Here is a 23,719-nt window from a genome sequence, read left to right on the forward strand (position 1 = left end):
GAATGTAGGAAGGAAGGCGAAAGGGTAGAGAAAAGAGGTGTTGGGTTGCACTAATACTCTAGTAGAGGAGTAGCCTCCATTTACTTTATTTTGGGATACATTTGTATGTATCCAAACGGCATTGTTGAAAAACCAGAAGTGTTGATGTCTGCTAAACATGTGCTTGCTGGTTTGGGTATATTTTCATTACTAAATAGAACACAGGGAATGGGAGTAAACCTGGGACCCGCTCTCTCCTCCCCACTTTGAGGACTTTATTCCCATGAGACTCACTTTTGCCACTGGAGATAGACTGGGAGTGGGGAATTAAAGTGTGCAGCACAGCGAAGCAAGCAGTAGGGGGGAGTATTTTACTCCTGTCTCCCATCCATTTAGGCTGTGATCCTAACCCCCCACTTACACAAGAGTAAGGTCCATTGAATTAATGTCTGCTTCTGAGTATGCATGGTTAGGATTAAAGGTAAAGGTAAAGGGACCCCTGACCATTAGGTTCAGTCGTGACCGACTCTGGGGTTGCGGTGCTCATCTCGCTTTATTGGCCAAGGGAGCTGGCGCACAGCTTCTGGGTCATGTGGCCAGCATGACTAAGCCGCTTCTGGTGAACCAGAGCAGCACACGGAAACGCCGTTTACCTTCCCACCGGAGTGATACCTATTTATCTACTTGCACTTTGACGTGCTTTCAAAGTGCTAGGTTGGCAGGAGCAGGGACTGAGCAATGGGAGCTCACCCTGTCGCGGGGATTTGAACCGCCGACCTTACGATCAGCAAGTCCTAGGCACTGAGGTTTTACCCACAGCGCTACCCACGTCCCATGATTAGGATTACGTTGTGATTAAAATATATATATAGACCCACAGTCTATTTTTATAGCCAAACAGTGAGTGTGTGTTTAGCAAACATACTTATGTGTCATTTGGTCCTATGCGTTTTAGTTCCAGAATGATTTAATATTTGTTGTGCTGTACTATCTAAACTTTGTTGTACTATCTGAACTTTACTTATTATCACTTTGTTTAAAAATGTCTAAACTACCCACCAATCCAAGTACAGTGGTACCTCAGGTTAAGAACTTAATTCGTTCTGGAGGTCTGTTCTTAACCTGAAACTGTTCTTAACCTGAGGTACCACTTTAGCTCATGGGGCCTCCCGCTGCTACCACGCGATTTCTGTTCTCATCCTGAAGCAAAGTTCTTAACCCAAGGTACTATTTCTGTGTTAGTGGAGTCTGTAACCTGAATCGTCTGTAGCCTGAAGCATCTGTAACCCGAGGTACCACTGTAATCTGATAATACAATAAACCATAAGACATCATAAAATAGTAAAGACTAAAAGGCAGCAGCTAAAAACCCTTTAAAATGGCTGGGCAAACATGTCTTAAACTGGCACTGAAATCATTGGAATGCCAATTCATCTCCTCTAGGGTGAGAATTTCAAAACCAGGGTGCTACCACAGAAAAGGCACCTTTCTGCAAGTATAACTCACTTCAGCAAGTGGCGGCATTCAGAGAAAGACCTCAGTCGGCAATCCTAATAATCATAACACTACGTTAAGTTGTCTCTAAAGTATCTGTCTTTTTAGGAAGGAAAATGGTGATGATGTAAAACAAACCAACCCTGAACATAGTTATTTATAGACATATGTACCATCTGATAAAACTCATTATCAGTGTTCTAATAAATATTCCTTCCTCCCCACCTACAGAAGGTGGTTGTGTCCGTAATCGTTGTCATTAGGTGAAAATAAAGCATCATCTTTGCTCAACTTGTTCCAAACACAGTCATAAAATGATATATTTATCTCACAGCTAGCCGTGACTTCCAGTTATACTTATGATGCAGCAAAATGGCATCACACCTTCAATTTATCTTGGAACATGTTGTTTTGAAATTACCTCCGGTTTTCAGTAGAAATTCTAAACCAGAACCTTCTTATAAAGTGAATTAAAGGTCAGCATGAACCCAATAACTTAACAAAGGTAATTAACACACTGTAACATCTATCAAGCATTTGTAAACACTGTTTATAAACACAGTTTTATACCGTTTCCTGTTCTGAGGTCAGTTCTGTGCAAATTGCATGCAGACAGGGGCTTGGATGCAAAACGCCCCATGTGCCAGTGGACTGCAAATCCATCCAGTGAGGCTGCTTATTTTCCATCCCAGCCTGCATACACTTTTGCAGCTCCAGCCCTTTTCATACTGAGGGAGTGTTAAAGCTGGTGTCGATGTTTTGCCATACTTTAATAAGATCCCTGCTTGCAATTCAAAATTCTTAACTCTGACAAGCAACCAATTAGATAGCTTACCTTAAACCTAGGGTGCAGAACCTTTTTGGCCGGATGGGCTAAGTCTTTACCTGCCCACTCCAGACAGGCAGAGTTTGACAGGTGGCTAGGGCCACCCACCTCTCCCTCATCTGGTGTCATGATGATATTAGGTGATTGATAGGTGGGTGGTTTCAACCGCTTGCCAAAGTTGGCCTGTGGTTTGGGGGAAAGGGTCTGCTTCATCTACACATTCCCCACAGAATGCACTGGCAAAGCAGAATGGCTAGGACCATTTGCTTGAGAACTTTGAATCTCATTCAGCTGGACTCTGAACCTCCTGAACAAGTTCACTTCTACATTCAAATTCTCACCACCTCCCACTCATTGACAAAACAGTTCCTTTGAACAGTGATGCCTTCACAGAAATGAGTGCCATTTCATATTTTATTTTACTCTCAGCTAGGAGCAAAGTGTGAGAAAAAGGGTGTGTTGCTACTTCCATCAACAGAGTTGCAACCCCAAGGATGCCACCATGAGACCAAATTCAACTAGATAGTTGCACTAGAGGGATCTAGCACCATGACTTCCAGTGGCACAGTGGGGTTTCCTCCTCTCCTCCCCCTGGGACCCTTGCTATGGGCAAGAATGTGCCCATAGAAACATTTGACTATTTTCTGATTTGGTACCTGTTTTCCTACAAGCCGCTTTCAACAGGAAAGCTATTATGCGGGGAGCGGGTACAGCCACTGACTGACTTAGTCAAGGAGGCCAAGAAACACGACTCTTTTTATGCCAACTTGGCACTCTTCAATAGAATTCACTTAGAAACAGATTTCCACAAGATTACCCACAATTCATGTGTGGTATATCTAGCAAAATAAATGACTGTAACTCGAATTCTTGGATGAACTGCATGCAGTCTTCTTTGCATGAGTTGAAATGCAGTAAGGCCATAAGTAGCAATGGCTACTCTGGCGGAAATGAGCAAAAGTGTGATTTTTTGTTTTGTTTGCTTCATTCTTATGCTCTTGTTATAATCTGTTGTGTTGATAAAATACCTCTGTAATAATATATATACAGTGGTACCTTGGGTTAAGTACTTAATTCGTTCCAGAGGTCCGTTCTTAACCTGAAACTGTTCTTAACCTGAAGCACCACTTTAGCTAATGGGGCCTCCTGCTGCTGCCAAAGCACAATTTCTGTTCTCATCCTGAAGCAAAGTTCTTAATCCGAGGTACTATTTCTGGGTTAGCGGAGTGTTTAACCTGAAGCGCATGTAACCCGAGGTACCACTGCACTGAGAAAAGGCAATGAAAGTGTTGAAAAAAATAAGTGGAGTTTACCAGCTCAAAAAGAATGTATAAATTGGCCTCTAAGGGAATGAAGGTCCAAGCAACAAAAAATAGGCTGATATATGGTGCATCAGGTGCCATTAAATAAATTTATATTGATGCAATATACTTCAGCATCTCCAAAAATATATATATATCTTTTTTAAAAAACAAAGCAACAGAGCTGCTGGAAGGTACAAATCTGCCTATACAATTAACTATAATGCTGAGTTTTCAACAGCAAGAAAGAGGTTTCTCTGGTTTCCTTCTGTGTCACGTTGAGGTAGTTGAGCTGTTTCATTCCTCTGCTCAACTCATGGCTTCCAACTCTACAATTCGCCCTCAATGACAAATGCTGATTTCAGTGCTGTTTGCTCAGAAAAAGATACTGGCAAGCCACGGTCTTTTCCAATGGCAGCCATACACGAGCTTTCACAACATTTTGTGTGTATACCGATAAGTGTTGCAAAGGCCAAATTACAATGCGTGCGCTGGAGAAAGCCTAAATTTGTCTGGTACCTTTGCCCTTCTATTTGTGTGCTCACATGTTAAAATCTCTTGGCCAGATTTTAAAAGCTGCATGTGACATCGGCATTACTGAAGCAGTGTCACAAAATCCAGGAAGCACTCTCTTCGAAACCCAGAATGCTAACTTAAAGCCACTTTAAGGGCAATGGATGCACCAGAGCTAGACAACTGGCTCTGTCTAGTAGAGGCTTCTTGTCAATACAGAGCAGATGCACACCATACATTTAAAATACAGAACTTCCCCCAAAGAATCCTGGGAACTGTAGTTCCCCCTCACAAAGCTACAAATCCCAGCACCCTTAACAAAAGAGTTTCTATAAAATTTTTTTTGGGGGGTGGGAGTGTCCCACTTCTGACACCAGTGTAACACACCACTCCAATCTCTAGTGTGAGATTCCAGAGGTTCCAGGTTCTTACACTGGGGTATGTATTTCATTTTGGAAATGAGGCACAGCAGAGACTCTACAATACAGTTTAGGTAAAGGTAAAGGGACCCCTTGACCATTAGGTCCAGTTGTAACCGACTCTGGGGTTGCAGGCACTCATCTCGCTTTATTGGCTGAGGGAGCCGGTGTACAGCTTCTGGGTCATGTGGCCAGCATGACTAAGCCACTTCTGGCGAACCAGAGCAGCACACGGAAACGCCGTTTACCTTCCCGCCGGAGCGGTACCTATTTATCTACTTGCACTTTGAAGTGCTTTTGAACTGCTAGGTTGGCAGAAGCTGGGACCGAGCAACAGGAGCTCACCCCGTCGCAGGGATTCAAACTGCCGACCTTCTGATCGGCAAGTCCTAGGCTCTGTGATTTAACCCACAGCGGCCCCCACGTCCCAATATACAGTTTATTTACACATATATACAGCCTGAGCCTACAATGGAGGGGCAGACTGAAGTTAGTGGCACATTGTTCCACCACTAGGTCTGCCTGGGAATTAAGATCAATGTCAGAGGCCTTGCTCTCTCAATGCCATCTCAGGAGATTCTCATTGGCAGCATCGTATACTCTCCCCAACTGAATATTGCAGTAGATATCTGAAATAGATATTATTGAAGTGTCATATATACGAGGCCCGATTCTTTTCATGTGGCTCTTCCATGCCAATATTCTCCAAGTAGCCACTGCTGGTATATGTCTGAAACTCCCTGCTTGCAAGCCGTCTTTAGCACAATCCACAACTCATTGTATGTGAAAAGCTGATCTGTATTAAAATCATAACTGCTAGAAAACTCTTTGATCACACTTCTGTGCTACAGATATAGCCAGCCCTTTCTGAGACAAAGCCTGCTCTGGCTTCCCCCACCCCCCACCATAGATCACACAAATACAAACTCTGATGTATTGGGCGTCTTTAATCCAAAATGGGAAAAAAGCAGAGCAAATAAATTTTTTTTTCCAGCAATGAGACACCACCAACAACAAAAATTAAAACATTTTTTTTTTTACAAATTAAAATTTCATACAGTGTCTAAAATTCCACCTAAAAGCTAAACCTTTCTTTTTTTAAAAAAAGGGAAAGTGTGGGTTTTTAAAACACTAGTATGCCAGTGAAACAAACGTGGCAAAAGATATTCATTCATGGACTAAAGATATACAGAAAGAGGCAGAAAAAGGGATTGACCACCAGCATAATGAGGCAAAAGTTTATGTGAAGGAATACTTTCCTGCTTTTCTTCCCTAAGGTACAGGTAGAGTAAGACTCAAGAGAGCTTGACTTTAGACAAATGTGCCCAAGTCTGCGGCACGTCAATTCCCTCCTTCAAACTTCAGCTGAGACTTTTTGGTTTTCTAGGCAGAATTCCCATCATCATATTCCCATATTAATATTTGTGCCATCTGGCTATTCAACACCCAAAGATGCTAAGGAATCCATCTAAAAAAGACTCATTTTTATGGTACTGTTTCTGTTTTTTCTTCACATATCAGAGTGTGCATGTGGCAGGTTCTGTCCCACATGAGCTCCAAGTTATATTCCAATGAGATGCAAATCTCAGATTTGAGCCTTTTGCTATGTGCTCCAAATAGTTGCAGTTTCCTGGTAAAGTAAAAGATCAGGATGGTTGTGAACAGCAACACAGAACAAGAGCCACAACAAAACAGCTGGGGTGGAGGATATGAGCCTGCAACCTTGCAGAATGAGATCTTTAGAACTGCATCAAGGTCTTAAGTTTTAACACTGCACAAGATGGTGGCGGAAACTGGGCAACAGGACATATTCTGATGTAGAGCTCCAGGAAGGCTGCATCAGTTATTGAAACAGATCAATCATGAACTTCTCCACTCAACAAACACCTACTTTCCATCCATCCCACCCACCCAAATAACCCTGAGATCATAACTGAATTCTGGGTGCTTCATGGACCCTCACCACACACTACCCCTCAAAAATTCAAGGTAGAATACAGAAGGGGGTGGGCCTTCCTGCCTATACTTACAATATCCATCCTATCACATTATTACATACAATCCACAAACACACAAGTGAGAGGAAGTCAATCCTGTGATTGCACAGTTAGAGGCAGAAGGCTTTCAGTTTAAGGAGCCCTATTGTACTTGGGACAATAACTTCCCAAACTGAATTTAAGGTCCATCAGCCAAGGAACAGTTCTTGATGTTAAATGAAGACCACAGTATCGTCAGTGCCTTTGTTTTCAGGTGGAATTCTTCAACAGCCCTGGCCTTTTGTTGTTGTTGTCGACACAAACTGAAAGCCTTTAACTCTAAAACAACAACCGCTGTACTCAGCACAGGACTCCTATCTTGATTTCAGCTCTACAGTAGTTTTAAAAATATAGATTATATATATTTTATTTATATTATTAACCTTTAAATGGTGATCACAGGAATTTCAGTGTCTCTGAAGGAGGAAAAAACCAAGGGGGGTGTTACTAAACAAACAAACAAAATCTGATTACCAGAAATATTTCCCTACAGGACCAGGGGCTGGGAAATAACATAAAAGTATGTTTTGTACATAGAGCAGCTGTCTCCTGCTGGACCTCAGAAAGGTCAGAACCATGAGAGGCAGCTAAAAAAAAAATAACTAGTCTGGTATAAAGATCTGAATTCCATGTGTTTGATATGACAGTCTTTATCTCCAATTTGTTTTAAAAAATATATAGATATAGTTATTGCTTTCACAACCACCAGGTTTGGCTCTACTGAACCCTCAGTGGGGGAGTGCTGTAGGTTCAGCGGGGTTTGCTTTCTTCCGCCTCTTCATAAGCAACGGGTTGGATGAATCTTCAATTTTCTTAATCTTGATTTGTTCATAATCCACTCTCATGGTGGCCAAGGCACTTGTCATCTCCTCCTACAAATGTGAGGTAGAGGAAACAAATTAACATCTGGCTAGCCAAATTATTCTAGCTTCAGGCATTACTGTCATCCAGAGGAAAGATCCTATTTGTAACTTAACAGTGAGCACAAAAGACTACTTCCAAGTTCAGACTGTGGTAGAGTGAGGAGGGCCTTTAAGCCTGTATATCTGGCATTACCTACTACAGTGGAACTTCGGTTTTCAAATGTAATCCAGTGCGGAAGACTGTCCAACTTCCGAAATGTTTGAAAACCGAGGACCAATGGGCAGTTGGCAAAATCCATTGGAAAAAAAGGAAAAACACGCAGTGGAAGCTTCCGGGTTTTTGGCATTCGGGTTCTGAATCATTTGGCTTCCGAGATGCTCGAAAACCGAGGTTCCACTGTACAGGCTAGGAGTGGCTTGCAGCACTGATGGACAGGCTCACAATCACTTACACCTGGAGTTGCGTAACCTTCATCCATGCTGCTTAGCAGCGTGTGAGATGAAACTTGCAGACAACTTACCTTAACGTCCTCCCAAAGATCTTTCTCTTCTTTCAAAACTCTGCTAGTGTGCAGCGGGGTTTGTGGCACTTGCATTGATTGCTGCAGAGGGAAGACAAATGGAACTTTAGTCTAGGGATTGGGGAGCCTCCGGCCTGGGAAACTCTCTTTCCAGTCCTTGGGACTTGCCAAGACTTCTTCTGTCCTTCTTTGACTGGCTGGGTGGTGACTGGCTGCCCCTTGCCTGATCGGATTTACTGTGTACTGTAGAAGCCTCTGACTTCTGCATGGCTGGAATACAGCCTCCACCCAGTGCTCTGCCCACTTTCCCCTCTGGCCCCATCCACTTTTGCCTCTCTTCTCTCTCCCCTGCCCCCTTACTGGCATGCAGCTGCAGGAGTTTTCTCATAATGGAACTGGCGACTGAGCTGACAAATGTTTCCCCTCTATCTATAAAGCTACCTCAGACTCCCTGCACTCATTTTTCTCAGCCTAGGCTTCTGCGCCAGTTTTTCTTCCTGAGAAATGACAGGTGGATTCTTACCATGATCCAAGGGTGATTCATGAACTCCATTATAGTCATTCGCTGGGTTGGATCCGTCTTCAGCAAATTCCGGATCAGCTGCTTAACTGAAGGTGGAGAAAAGGAAACAGCATTAACAACAACACACACTGTGTCTCGCCACCTCATTCCAAAGCTCTCTTCAGGTGTTGCAGAAATCCTGAAGCTTGCACGGCAAAAGGAGAGACAGTGTACACAAAGGGATGGGTCTATTTTAAGGAGAACATGCTTTGACTCATATAAAAACCTGAAGGGACTTCTCCTGAGCAAATATGTTGCTTGTTTAGATAACACATGAAAAGTACTCTGAGGACTCTTAATACTAATTAATTTTAGTACATATGATGAGTAATGTACTTGAAAGAATTGTCATGTGTGACATTGTGGGGCCTGGCCTTTTTTGGGGGGTGCAGTGTTTATTTTTATTCATTTTCCCACTCTCCATGTTGCAACCTTTTTATATCATGCATGCACAAGATAACAAAGGCAGTGGGGAGAGTCAATCTGGCCATGGGCTGTTAGGGTGTGGAGGTCCAGGGGGAACCCTCACCTTGCCAAAGCCTCCAAACACAGGAGCAGAATCCCGTAGGGGAAGGAAGGAAAAGGAAGAAGAGAAAGGCAGGGCAAAGGAAAAGCAGAAGCTGTTATGTACTGAAGTTCTCACCCTGGGCCAGCAGGGGGATACTGTAGATAGTTATGCAAATAAGGGATCGAAAGTGACTTTCAGTGATTGGGTAGTTTTAGAAAATTGTTACAGTTACGTTGTACTGGAGCTCTATAGAAGCAGGCTGACTGAACCCTTCAGTTCAGTTCTGTTCTGGCCTTTGAATAAACAAGAGCTGTTTGAAGAATCGCTGTGTTGTCTGATATGTTCACCCACAACTTAACAGAAGCCATACTATGGGGGCAGCAGGCACTTTTTCTTCCCTGGCAGCAAAACACTCCAGTTATGGTGGCCCAGAACAATTTCTCTGAACCAGAGCAAGACCTCCTCTTGAGCCATAGCTTAGTCATGAGTAAAAAGGCCACTCATGAAAGGCAAGAGAGCCAAGGAATGAATGAGGTTAGTGCAGGGGTGGATAATGTTGGGGGTTGTATTCCAACAACATCTGGAAGGCCACAGGTTAGCCAACCCTAGCCCAGAGAATCACATTTTTTCAGGTTTTGAAATCCCATTTTCCCTTTCAGAGGAGAATAGCAGCTTCTGTTCACAAACATTTACCTTCCTCAGATACTTCTGACCATTCTGGGTTGGGAAATTCGTACTGACCCATCCGGATCCGTTTCTTCATGCCCGGAGAAATGGCCAGACCATGGTTGGAATAGAAAGGGGGGTACCCGCACAACCTGGGCAAAAGAGAAAAATAGAGAAATGACATGTAGAAGAGAAGCCAATTTTGAATGCCAAACTGATCTAATGTGCTTCCCCCCCAAAAAAGGTATCATTTTTATTGTTTGTACTATAAAAGGCTGTCAGGTAAGAGAGTCCACTACAGCAGTGGAGAACCTCTAGCCTAAGGCTCTAAGTTAGGTTTGCTAGGCCTCTCTCTGCCTTAGGCCTGTGAGGCCATTTTTGGCAAACCACGCCTATCTGTCAGTCACTTGGCATCTGTTATCTCCAATCTAAACAATACAGTGCTAAGATGAGAGATAACTCTGTGCTCACTCTCTGAACAGGAAGTTGTAAAAGGGCTGGCAGCATTTTCCTGATCTTCCACCTTAGCGCTGTGAGACCACAGTCCTAGCGTCAGAGAGAACACCCTGCTCCTGCTGTTTACTATCTAAGAGCAAACAGAGATTTATCTCTGATCTTTATGCTTATTGGACCTGGGGAATCATCTCTGTAGTTCCACTGTACTTCCAGGCACAGTGCAACACTGGGAAACCAGCCCTGACCCACAGCTCATATTGGAGAGAAAGGCTGAGGTCCCTCTTGTTACACTTGTTGACAGAAAGCAATGGAGCACTCCCCATGGCAAACATGGAAAGCTGAATTGTGAACTTTTGTGAACCTGGATGATGAAGGGCCCTGGGGAGACAGGTTAAGGGCACAGCTGTGCTATACAGGGAGCAGCAAGAAAGCACCAGCATCAGTGGGATAAGGAAACATGTTGTCTTGTACACATTTGTTTAGCATGTTTCCTGCCCTTCTCTTCAGCACAAATGCGCTCCAAGCAGCAATCTAACTAAAAGGACATTAGGAAAAACAGGTTCCAAGGTACTTTAAATGTTAAAACCACTTTGAGGTATGGCATGCTGCAAACCACCTGCCTAAATCAGGGGTGCCCAAACTTTTTTCAAAGAGGGCCAGATTTGATGAAGTGAACATGCGTGAGGGCCGACCAAAGTTGTTGAGGTTTTTTTTTAGGATTGAAATTGCTGAGCTTTATTAGGATTTTTACTCCAGGACATATGCTGCCACGGGGGCCAGATTAAATCGACCGACAGACCAGATTAGGCCACCGAAACAGACTCTGGATACGCCTGGCCTAAATCCTATGAGCCATTGTCTCAGTGCATTAGTAGCTCATCAACCGAGACAAATATTTTAGCAATGACTCAGCGCTCCAAATACAGCATAATCATATCACATGTGCATGTTTCTTGCATGAATTCAGTTGCAAAAGCTTGGCTCCAGCAGCAACAGCCTTCCTAGCACAGTTGCAGGAAAGACTAAGGCAGAAGGGAGGAGAGAGGCAGACAGAGAGAGATGCAGACAGAAGAAAATGGCTGGAATGGAACTGCAGCTTCTGCCTGCCGCTCTCCTCCTTTCTGCAGGCATGAGAACTGGGTTTCTTCTTCCTCTGCCTCCACCGCTTTGCCGCTCGCCTTGCAGTCAAGGGAGGCAGGGTATCTTTTTCCTCTGGAAGCGGCCTTGGAAAACATTCCCAATTTCATCTTCCCCACAATCAATGCACCCAATTTTATTTCTACCGCCCAGGGCTTGTTCCTAAGGTGTGTTGAATCAGCCAGCATAATCTGTGCTTTTTTCCTCAATATCGACAAAGGATCTTCCTCAATGACTCAATAAACAGAACATGCTGGAAGCACAGCCCTTCCCAGTTAACTGGCTCAAGAATATCCCTAACTTTGGAACTTTATGGAATCCTGCCAGGAGCAAGAACACACAGAGGAGAATATACAAAGCAACTAACTGTGCCGTGCAGTACAGTGCAGAAGAATAGACTTACAAAATATACATGATGACACCAAGGGACCACATATCGCAGGACTTATCATATTTCTCTGGGCCTAGTACTTCTGGAGCTAAAGGAGATGAAAACAAAATGCAAAGTCAACTTTGTCACACATGCTATCAGTACAACTTTGTCACATGCCATCAGTACAATTTTCAGACATTTACACTTCAAGAGGACAGGCTGTCCCCCTCTCTGTGGAGCTTATTACCCTTGGAACTGTGCCTGGAGTACGCTTGCAAAATAATATGCTGTTTGGATACAGTTTACCTGGCACTTGATATTAGTTCTCAGTTCATGGGAAAACCTCTGACACCAAGGCTGTTTGCCATAGAACATTTATAAAACTGCCAGCGAAGGACATTAAAGGGTCCCAGAAAAGTACCGTATTGGCCCGAATATAAGCTGCACATTTAAAATTGGAGGGAGGAGGGAAAAAGAAAAAATACCCGAATATAAGCGGCTCCCTTCCTCGCTGCTCCTGGCTGCATACTGGGGGGGGCCTGCGTTTCTGGCGGTCTTTCCCCTTCCTCGCTCTCTCCCTTCCTGGCCTTGGGGGAGAGGACGGGGGACTACATGCAGGGCGGGCACCACTTTACCACGCTCCTGCTGTTGTTTGCCTCACACTCCTGGCTGCATACTGTAAGGTCGCGAATATAAGCCGCACTTTAACTTTTCAAGGTCGGAATTTGGGGGGAAAGTGAGACTTATATTCAGGCCAATACGGTGTTTAAAAGTGACCAGAGGTCTTAGCCTTTGAAACTGAATGATGCATTGTTTTCTCTCTTCCATTTAAAAATGGACCAGAACTAAATCCCCAAACTAATAATAATAATAATAATAATAATAATAATAATAATAATAATTTCCCAACTTTTTCCCAGGCCAGAAATAGAATGTTATAGAATGAGGGGGATCACCTGCACAACCTCGATCTGGTCGCCACATGATAGTGACACCTGTGTTGGCTGCTTTTCTTAAAGGTTTCACCCTGTGCCAATCCCTTTTCTTTCCAGAATACTAAGTAGGCAGCACAAGCAATCTATTGGAAGCGCAGAGACCAGCTTTTGAAGCATGCTCACCTGTTTGCCCAATCAGCTGCAGACCAGTGCTGAGGTTTTAAACTTGAAAGATATGCCATTTAGTTTAAATGATGTAGCAAATGAAATAAAATGATCAGGCTGCTTGCTTAAAAATCTTGAAAACCCATCCCTGCTCTTATTACAAAACGCAACAGCAGTGTACATGTGCCCTGAAGCTCACCATCACTATTTCTATGAAAAAGAGAGGTGTTGGAGGTTGCAATTCTTATGTCTCGGAAGCGGGTGATGCTCTCCAATGGTTTACTTACCCACATAGTATGGTGTGTAGCATGGTGTAGCTAGGGAGTTATGTGTGGTGGTTTCTTTAGCAAATCCAAAGTCGGTGAGTTTTAATACAGCGTTGGGCCTTTTTGAGGTGTATAGGAGGTTTTCTGGCTGCAAGACATAATAAGCAAAACCAGCTTAAGAGAAAACTATATTTTGCACCACCTTGCAGACCCTAGGCTGGGCACATGGTAAGAACTAATGATCAGGAGTCCATTAACCTTTGCTTATTGATTTATACCATTTCTTCATGCATCTGCAGTAAAAATTACTCCCAAGGAAGCCTGACAGTCATTTCAAAGACATTTAATAGAAAAGTGAAGCACACCTATGAATAAAAACCAGGAACAGACTAAAACACAACAGCATTAACAGGGGCAAGGGAAAACAATCCAAATGATTTTTTTTTAAGACCTGGGGGAATGAAAGCCATCTTTGCCTGGTGCTAGAAAGGCATGATAGTGACAGATAAGCATCCCCAACTGAAAAGGCCCTCTCAATAGCTGCAATTATGCAGATGCCATTACACATCTGTGTACATTAGGTATATGATCCAGATTATATTGACAATTCCCTATAATGCTTATGCTACTGAGTTTATTTGCAGTCCTCAAGACATGATGCGTTTTATATTTGCAAGGTCAAAGCTTCAGAGAGTCTTTTACAGCAGACACTAGGACATTAGAGGAATTTATAGAGGAACAGAGGATTAAACACATATTTACAGGGGAAATGCTGGTATAGCCAATTTACCCTCCAAAATTAAATAAATACCTGAAGTAAACATAGTCTCTGAACTCTTTATAAGTGTTGGCCGCAAGGCTCTTGACCAGTTTATTGAAATGCAACGTTCCCTAGCCCATTTGTTCAGCGAATGAAATGTTATGTAATGCTTATTAGCACAAAGCTTAAGGTTGTGAACTTTTGGTGGGCAGGAGTTCAGCCACGAAGGGAGTAGGCAGCATTACAGAGAGTTTTTGATTTTGACATCTAATCATGTTTTCGTGTTAAATGGATGAGCCTCATTGAAAAACCGCTACACATACCTGTTGAAGTCCTAAAGCTGCTTCCCTGTGGCTCATTCAGGCTCAGCCACAGACTGCTAAACTATGGTTTTGCCTTAGGTGGGAACATGGTCGGTATGTAAAAATCTTTGGGTCTATGCAAGTGGCATGTTAATGGAGTGTGTGTGTGTGTGTGTGTATTTGAATTTGAGTATTGCAAATCTCTCTCTCTCTCTCTCTCTCTCTCTCTCTCTGTGTGTGTGTGTGTATGTGTGTGTGTATGTGTGTGTGTGTAGTAGTAGCAAGAGTAAACCAGAATGTGAACGGCTTAGATTGAGAAGATATATGGGGGAGGGAACCTAAAACTACCCTTCAGACTTGAGAGTATCTCAACTTCTATCAGTGTATGCAAGTATATATTTTGTTTCAGAAAGCATAAAATGATCAACATATACTTTGCACCTTGAATGTTAATAATATAGATCAAGATCCACAGCAGGCATGTGTGTGCATTGGAGAGAGCCAATATGTATCTAGAGCTCTGTTTTCACTATTCACAGCGGCAGATTATGACGCCAAACAACCAGATCCCTGTTCAGCGGGTGTGTGTGTGTGTGTGTGTTATTTTTTAGATGTTTCAGCAGTGGTGCAGTGAAACCAAGGCTCGAGTTGTCCACATGACTACCCCCTTCTTGATATTCTTAATCTAAATAACATGTGTCTGTTCCTGCATCTCCATAAAAGAGAAGAGCCAAAAAGAACAAGACTAAAAATACGGTTCCATAGCCTTTGAGGACTTGAAATTTCGTCACTTAGGAGAGAAAGAATGTGCTGGCAGGTGAGGTAGAATTATGTAACAGGCAGGGAAAGGGAAACATTTTCAAGCCCATCCTATTGCCTCAGGGGCAGTGGGTTATAATTACAGCAATTGGATTTTTCAAGCCTCATCCTAAATCTAACAAAGAATCTACCTTTTATTTTAAAAAACATGCTTGGGAGCCCCTTCTGTTAACAAGGATTCTTAGTCCAAATATCCGGGGGTGGGGTGGGGGGGGGGTTCTAGACAAAAGGAACCACCTAACCAAATTAGCATTCTTGCAGGAATTCATTAGCTTTTTCTTACCATGCTGAGCTGCACAATTGCTATTCCTCAGTGTGGTTGCATTCTAGACTTTGTTCACATGTCCCTGCTTAGCTGAAAACCACATCCAGAGAAGATTCTTCCAGAGCACCTGCCTACATGAACCTAGTGCAATTAAGCTGGAGCTATTAATTTTACCCACAATCTGTTCAGGAATTAAACTGGGGTTGCTCTGATTTAAATATGCTTTGCCCTCTCTGTTAACATGACAAGTGAGCAAGGGCTGCCTATTTAAACTAGAACAGACAAACATGTGCCCTCACCATCCACTCATAAAGCAAGGGTGGCGCTGTGGTCTAAACCACTGAGCCTCTTGGGCTTGCCGATCAGAAGGTCGGCAGTTCAAATCCCCATGAAGGGGTGAGCTCCCATTGCTCTGTCACAGCTCCTGCCAACCTAGTAGTTCGAAAGCACACCAGTGATAAATAGGTACCACTGCGGTGGAAAGGTAAACGGTGTTTCTGTGCAATCTGGTTTCTGTCACAGTGTCCCGTTGCACCAGAAGCGATTTAGTCATGCTGGCCACATGACCCGGAAAGCTGTCTGCAAACAAACGCCGCCTCCCTCGGTCTGAAAGCGAGATTAGCGCCGCAACCCCATAGTCACCTTTGACTGGACGTAACCGTCCAGGGGTCCTTTACCTTAAGCATTAATTTCTGTATATGTGAACAACTGCACAGGGCACCTGTTCACTCAACGTAAAGACACTGGAGGCGGGGCCAGGAGGCAGCCCATTCTACCCTCCATGAGTTAGCAAGAAAGGGGATTATGTAGGCATTCAAATAGGTTCCATTAACTTTCACAGTTCATGCTGGGCTGAGATGCAGCAGGGCAGGTCTCTCTTGACCAGAACAGTTGAGTAGGGCAAGGGGATAAGAGAGTTCTACAGCACTCTCTACCAATGGCTGCCAGTGCTGGTCAGTGAGAGGATGAAGGGGTTCCTCTTTCAGAGACCAACACAGGTGGAAGGGTGGGTGGGTTTGAATCTACATCTTCTCAGGATGCTTTCAAATCATAAAAATAAAGGAATATTTCCTCCTTTGCTGGCAGACACTACTGATATCAGAGGTAGGTAGTATCTGCTTTGTGCCACTGTTCGGTCCACTTACGTTTTAGACCTCCTAAATCAAATTTAGTACTATTCCAGAAGCCATCTGCTGCTGGCATTTTACTGTTGGTCCCACATGAATTACACATTGGTTGCAATGAAATAATTCAATCTTACTCCCAACAAACCACTACACATTCATGACCCCAGATTTTTAGGGTCAAACTGGACATGAAATTATTTGACATAACAAATTAGACATGACATTTGGCTTTCCAGAGTTCCCCCCTAATAAATAGCCATTGTATTGGGGGGAGCCAGACTGGGCTCAAGGCATGTGAGGAAAGGGGGAATTAACTCTTTGCTCCTGCCATGGCGCTAGTCCCAGTGCCTTCAATTTGCAACCAGAAGAAAGCTCACACTGGCATAACATTGAATTTCAGGAGCTGGGAGGCTAGATCAATTTGAATAAGAACCATGGCAGGGGCACATAGTTAAATCCTCCTCCTTACCATGGTCCTAATCAGGACGCCTTTTGCCATGCTGGTTATGCACTGAAAACCACCACCACACAAGGCCAAGTGATATGAACAGCATTGTGTCTGGACCTGAGGGACACCTTCATTTGGTCAGAGTCTTTGGAAATAGTTAGTAGTTTTGTGTGGACCACATCCAGGAAGTCAGAAAACCATCAGTCGAGGTTGATGGAAGTCCTAGGCTGTGATAGCCAAAGGTTTGTTGTTTAAAATGGGATGTTATGTTTGGGAAACATGTGTAAAAACCAATAAAAAGTATATTAAAAAGAAGAAGAGTACCTTAACATCCCGGTGTGCAATGTTGATTGAGTGTAAATACTGAATGGCTTCTCCGATGCTCTTCATTATTTCAGAAGCCTCTGGGGAAGATAAGAAAACAAAGCGGGTCATTTTACTCTGCAGCCAAAGAGGCAACCGCCACCTAATACCCAGATTACAAGGAGTTAGAGGGAACAAAGAACATTACTGGTCAGGTTTCAGAGCAGAAACAAATGTGACGAAGAACATGAAGCTGATGCTGCCCCATGGTGTGGTCCTCCTCTTCTCCACCATAACATCATAGAATCATAGAGTTGGAAGAGACCACAAGGGCCATCGAGTCCAACCCCCTGCCAAGCAGGAAACACCATCAGAGCACTCCTGACATATGGTTGTCAAGCCTCTGCTTAAAGACCTCCAAAGGAGGAGACTCCACCACACTCCTTGGCAGCAAATTCCACTGTCGAACAGCTCTTACTGTCAGGAAGTTCTTCCTAATGTTTAGGTGGAATCTTCTTTCTTATAGTTTGGATCCATTGCTCCGTGTCCGCTTCTCTGGAGCAGCAGAAAACAACCTTTCTCCCTCCTCTATATGACATCCTTTTATATATTTGAACATGGCTATCATATCACCCCTTAACCTCCTCTTCTCCAGGCTAAACATGCCCAGCTCCCTTAGCCGTTCCTCATAAGGCATCGTTTCCAGGCCTTTGACCATTTTGGTTGCCCTCCTCTGGACACGTTCCAGTTTGTCAGTGTCCTTCTTGAACTGTGGTGCCCAGAACTGGACACAGTACTCCAGGTGAGGTCTGACCAGAGCAGAATACAGTGGCACAATTACCGTATTTTTCGCTCTATAACACGCACCAGACCATAACACGCACGTAGTTTTTAGAGGAGGAAAACAAGAAAAAAAATATTCTAAATGAAACAGTGGATGTATGATTTTTGTGGTTCATGCTGTGGCCACAGACATGTGATCTGACAGTGAGTTTGGAGTAGCCCAATGCAAAAATCCTGAGGATCCATGTGGATCCATGCTTTGTAACCACATTTTAAATGGGGAGGGAAGGAAAGCAAAAGTCCCCCCCATCCACCCAAGCCAGGCAGGATATACGAAGTATGATTTCTTTTTTATTTACTGTATTTCTTTTTTGGCCACCTCTGTCACTGCAACCTTTGCTCTGTGCTTGCACACTTTTGGGCAATAGGGCATGTAACACACTTTTTTTCATCTGCCAAGATGTAGAAAATCAATTTTAATGTCCCTATATAAAATGCCTAGTGAAGCAGAAGGGCATTACATCAGCCACTGTATTAAGGCTAAACGTTTGAAGAACAGCTCTCTATGGGGGGGGGGGAGACTAAATTCCATGTACTGCTCTCAAGCCAGGTGTCACCCATCTTTTATTTGTGCCTCTCATTTTTTTTGCCCAAGTGCAATACTTTACATTTCTCCCTGTTAAAATTCATCTTGTTTGTTTTTGCCCAGTTCTCTAATCTGTCAAGGTCGTTTTGAAGTGTGATCCTGTCCTCTGGGGTGTTAGCCACCCCTCCCAGTTTGGTGTCATCTGCAAATTTGATCAGGATGCCCTTGAGTCCATCATCCAAGTCGTTGATAAAGATGTTGAATAAGACTGGGCCCAAGACAGAACCCTGTGGCACCCCACTAGTCACTCTTCTCCAGGATGAAGAGGAACCATTGATGAGCACCCTTTGGGTTCGGTCAGTCAGCTAGTTACAAATCCACTGAGTGGTAGCATAGTCAAGACCGCATTTTACCAGCTTCTTTACAAGAATATCGTGGGGCACCTTGTCAATCATCTACATAGCTTACCCCCACCCACCCACCTGCCCGCCTTGATGTTTCCTCACCTTTCCTCCACATCACTGGGTGCTGTTGGCAAGAAAACGTGGCGCCATGTTCCTGACCACAGACTTAATTCAGGTGATCAGAAACAAAAGTATGAGCTCATGGTTTCCTTTCCATGTCATTTCTAGTCATACTTCGTCATGACATCCAAACTGGCAAACTGAACGCTAGTCCAGAATCGGAAATCCACCTCAGTCCTTTACTTGCAGGTTCCAGTTTGTTTGTCCTTTGACATACAGAGGGCCAGTGGTCCCCCTTCTCTGCCTTAAAAAGTAAACAGTTGTGCCTGAAGTCTTAAGACTTAAATTGTCAACGCTTGTTAAGCTTTAAGAAATCTATTGTATCCCTTCATACCTCTTTCTGTGAACGCCTGGTCTCCTCTGTCTTGAATTCGACTGAAGAGTTCCCCACCATCCAAGCTGAAAGTCATAAACAAGTGCAGTTACAAAAATGGAAGCAACAAGAATTACTGCCTAAGCAAAACCACCACCAGGCTATGAGTACATTTCCATGCACACACACACCACTTTCCCAAGGCCTCTGGGTGAAACTCAGATCAGATCCATCTGGAATTAATCTGGGCCTTGAAAAGCACATATAGGGTTGAAAAAGAGAGTAGGAAAGAGTGTCACTCTTCCTCCTTCAGCTCTATGTAGTTTTCCAAGGAGAAAAAGGTAACTACCATCACCACAATCATGACCAAGGGACCTGGGGCTCAGAGGGTTTGTGGGCACCAGGGAAAGACATCAATAAATTTATTTAGGGCATAGATTGTTTCAACAGAAATGTGGGAGTGAACCCATGTAGTCAGCACCCATCCCAAGAAGCTTGCAACGGCCACATTGCAGTTAATAAGCATAGAGTGATATATCTGCTCAAATGTCTCTGAATGAAAAGAAGAACAAGGCAAACTCTAAAAGACTGAAGCTCCTTTAAAGATGTAAGGCGTGGAGATTAAAAGAAAGAAACATATTAAACTGGCTTACAATTTGACTTGAACTATCTTGATGAGAATCGCTTTGGAACAAATCTATCTATCTATTGGAAGAAAAAGGTGGGGGGGCAGAATGGGCTGCACAAAAGAGCAAAATCCTAATAAAGTAATAGGTCTATTAGCATCTAATGTAGCTTCAAACTTTGCTTAGAAGTTTTCCACTGTTCAAGATGTTTTGTCACATAAAACACTGAAGAGCTTTCTTCTGTCTGTCTGCTTCTGATCCTACCTAGGACTTTGACTTGCCCTGTACAATTGCCTATCGCAGCCAATGGTTACAGAAGCACCAAGCAGTTCACACAACCTGTATCACCCCATCCTGCAGCCCCTCGTAACTCAATAATCTTCTCCAAACAATCAGTAGGGCTTTGTCACACAGTGTAAGGTGGGAGTCAGTGTAGGGGGATGGCCATCAGGTGGAGCACTTTTCTGCTAGCAGAGCTCCCCCTGGTGGAGGCTCCCTCAGCTCACATTCAGGCACTTCCCCCGTCCCTGCTTTTAAAAGTTCAGCAGCAGGACAGGATTCCTAGTGTTCAGTCTCTTCCCTTCTTGGATAGGAATGACCTTGCCATGATCTAAGCATGTCAGGATTGGATTACTGCAGTGCATTGCACACTGCAATTCCTTTGAAGGCCACTCAGAACGTTCAAGTTGGTTCAGAATGCAGCGGCAATTCTGCTAATGTCAACAGCCAGAAATCAATACATTGCATTCATCTTTCAATATATTTATTGGCTCCTGTTGTGTTTCCAAATTAAAATGCTCGTTTTGATTTATAAAGCCTTAAATGGCCTAGGTCCAAGGAATCTGGAAAAACTGCTTCCTTCCATAGAAGCCTGCCTGCTTACTTAAATCTGCATTAGATTAGGTGTTTGTATCTTTTCCACCGTGCCACCATATCCTATCCTCTAAAGCTGTATCCCACAAAACATCCAGGGACATTCTTCTGTGTTACCATACATCTAAAAGTGTTTCACGAAAGAAATCCACAGCTAGTATTTAGACACTCAGTAAAGACCTGATGATTTGCCCTAGTTTCTATCTCGCTATTTCTTTCTTACTGCGTTGCACTTCCTTACTATGGTTTTTCTTGTTTTGAATGTGGCCCCCCCAAAAAAAATTTTTTAAGCCACTCTGGGCATTTCTCTCCAAAAAGCATGGTGTACAGATGTTAAGGAAATAAATAAAATAAAAGCACCCACCCCACCCCCGGATTTAAGCAAGGGTAGCAATCGTGAATTTCTTTTTAAAAAGTAAATTACAGCAACAACCCCAAAAAAGTCATCTGAAGCACTTTACCCAAGAGAAAAGTTTAGAAAGCAGGAAATGAGTTAAAAACAAAACAAAACACCCCACAACTTCTATAATCTCTCCCTGATTCACACCCTGCCCACCCACCCACAACTCTGCCAGTTTCAGTACCAATTTACCCAAGTAGAAACACTTAAAATCTGTATCAGTTAACTCTTTGCAAGGAAGATGCCCTATCTTTAGCAAACTTATGGTTGGGAATAAATTATCTCGGCACTGTAATAGTTGCATATGTTAATGAGTTCAAATGCGGATGTAAATGCCATTTCCAGTGAAAATGAATGATATATATGGGTTGTGGGACTACCCATAAAGGTGGGTCATATCCACATTTGGGGAATGTAGTGATAAAACAGCACTTCTGACTACAAAGCTGTGTGTGGTGCTCTCTAGCTGTGGTTAAGCATGGCCAACTGCACAACTCGCTTTGTCCCATCAAACCACAACACTCACCATTCCATGACTATCAGGAGACATTTTCGACCCTGGTAAAGATTTTCATAGACGTCTATAATCTTCACGATATGAGAACACTGAGATGCCCTCCAGTGCAGCTCCACCTCCCTGCGAGCTTTCGGACAGTCTTGCAGCATCTGGAAAGGGAAAGAGAAAAAGGAAGTGTGAGCTTAGCATGCTTGTCCATATCATCTTTGCCTAACAATTAACATCTTGCCAGCAATCATTTCCCCAGTGTACAGTAGGATAAAGTTTGCGTCATGAATAAGACGTGGGACTCAGATTTCACACAATCCCCCAAAAGAACACAATCTCTCTCTCTCTCTCTCTCTCTCTCTCTCTCTCTCTCTCTCTCCTTTTTTCAAGTAGTTTGCTTAACAAATCTTTGCATCTGTCATGTTCACAACAGCTAGGCAGATCCTAAGTCCCATTTTACAGATTGGAAACTAAGTGACCTCCTCATAGTCAAGTCAGGAGTTGCTGAGGCGGTAAGTGCAAGATGGGAGCTGCACCTTGAGGTTTTCTTGGTGCGCCCACAAAGTCCTGACTGCACCGTTACCTTGTCCCTATACCATCCTGGTAAGTGGCAGAGACACTGTTTTCTGTAGAATGGCATAGCACCATTCCACCATGTCAGCCACTCCTAGCTTAAGTGACAAATATGAAATGCATTAAAAGGACCCAATCCAATAATTCACTGGACATTTTATCACATTAAGATTCCCCACCCCCCAATTTCTTCCAAGAACTTTAGGATGCTACTGTATACTTTCTTATTTTTGCCCAAGAAACCCACCACAAAATGGGATGAAAGATGGACACGGCCACCTTGAGAACTTCACAAGCAGGGGCTTGAACCAGACAAAAAACCATGAAGTCTGATGTAACGTTCAGAAGAAGTTGCATTTGAATCCCTTACGAATCTTCTGAACCAGCAAAACAAATAAAATATTAAGGTATGCACTGCCATCTTGTGGTGAATACTGTAACTGCAACTCACACCACTTGGCTGGAGCAACCAATTGTGGATGTATCCCAAAATGGTTTTTGACCTTCTAAGGAGAAAGTGGATGTGATTTTCACTGTGCGACAGCATCAAGAAAAATGCAGGGAGCAAAATCAACCCCTATATATGGTTGTTTAATGACCTAAGACCTTCAACACTGTAAATCGTACTGCCCTGTGGACTGTCCTTCCGAAAATTGGCTGCCCAAATAAATTTGTGAACATCCTTTGGCTCCTCCACAATAATATGATGGCAACAATCGCGGATAACCATTCACAGTGGGTTCATGCATTAAACAGGGATATATTATCACCCCAAGTCTATTACAGTGGTACCTTGGTACTCGAACGGCCGGCTCCCAAACAAATTGGCTCCTGAATGCCGCAAACCCAGAAATAAGTGTTCCGGTTTGCGAACGTTTCTTGGAAGCCAAACGTCCGACACTGCTTCTGCTTGAGTGCAAGAAGCTCCTGCAGCCAAATGGAAGCCGCGCCTTGATTTTCAAACAGTTTTGGGAGTCATACTCAGTCCTGGAACAGATTAAGTTCAAGAACCAAGGTAAAGGTAAAGGTACCCCTGCACGTACGGGCCAGTCGTGACCGACTCTGGGGTTGCGTGCTCATCTCGCTTAAGAGGCCGGGAGCCAGTGCAGTCTGAAGACACTTCCGGGTCACGTGGCCAGCATTACGAAGCTGCTCTCGCGAGCCAGCACCAGCGCCGCACACGGAAACGCTGTTTACCTTCCCGCTATAAAGCGGTACCTATTTATCTACTTGCACTTAGGGGTGCTTTCGAACTGCTAGGTGGGCAGGAGCTGGGACCGAACGACGGGAGCTCACCCCGCCGCAGGGATTCGAACCGCCAACCATACGATCGGCAAGTCCTAGGCACTGAGGTTTTACCCACAGCGCCACCCACGTCCCCCAGAGAACCAAGGTATTTTTATCACCATGGTCCTACACATTGTTGAAGGGAAACTTCCCATTGGGGTAGATATCATATATCGAGCAGATGGAAAGCTCTTTAACCTGAGTA

General features: G+C 43.7%; 1 protein-coding gene across 1 annotated transcript in view; it reads right to left on the reverse strand.

Annotated features, from left to right (window-relative positions):
- Positions 1-5,461: 5,461 nt before the first annotated feature.
- The window catches only part of MAPKAPK2 (MAPK activated protein kinase 2), an 83,206-nt gene continuing 64,948 nt past the window's right edge, over positions 5,462-23,719 (reverse strand). Inside the window, exons 2-10 of the mRNA XM_083509039.1 lie at positions 21,676-21,815; positions 19,272-19,336; positions 17,066-17,145; positions 13,042-13,168; positions 11,685-11,760; positions 9,716-9,840; positions 8,476-8,561; positions 7,953-8,033; positions 5,462-7,440 (exon numbers count right to left, since the gene is read on the reverse strand). Of these exons, the coding sequence (XP_083365165.1) occupies positions 7,297-7,440; positions 7,953-8,033; positions 8,476-8,561; positions 9,716-9,840; positions 11,685-11,760; positions 13,042-13,168; positions 17,066-17,145; positions 19,272-19,336; positions 21,676-21,815 (924 nt within the window). The 3' untranslated portion in view covers positions 5,462-7,296. The remainder of the gene's footprint in view (positions 7,441-7,952; positions 8,034-8,475; positions 8,562-9,715; positions 9,841-11,684; positions 11,761-13,041; positions 13,169-17,065; positions 17,146-19,271; positions 19,337-21,675; positions 21,816-23,719) is intronic.

This window comes from Podarcis liolepis (genome assembly GCF_965112155.1).
Source record: "Podarcis liolepis genome assembly, chromosome: 6".
Taxonomy (NCBI): domain Eukaryota; kingdom Metazoa; phylum Chordata; class Lepidosauria; order Squamata; family Lacertidae; genus Podarcis; species Podarcis liolepis.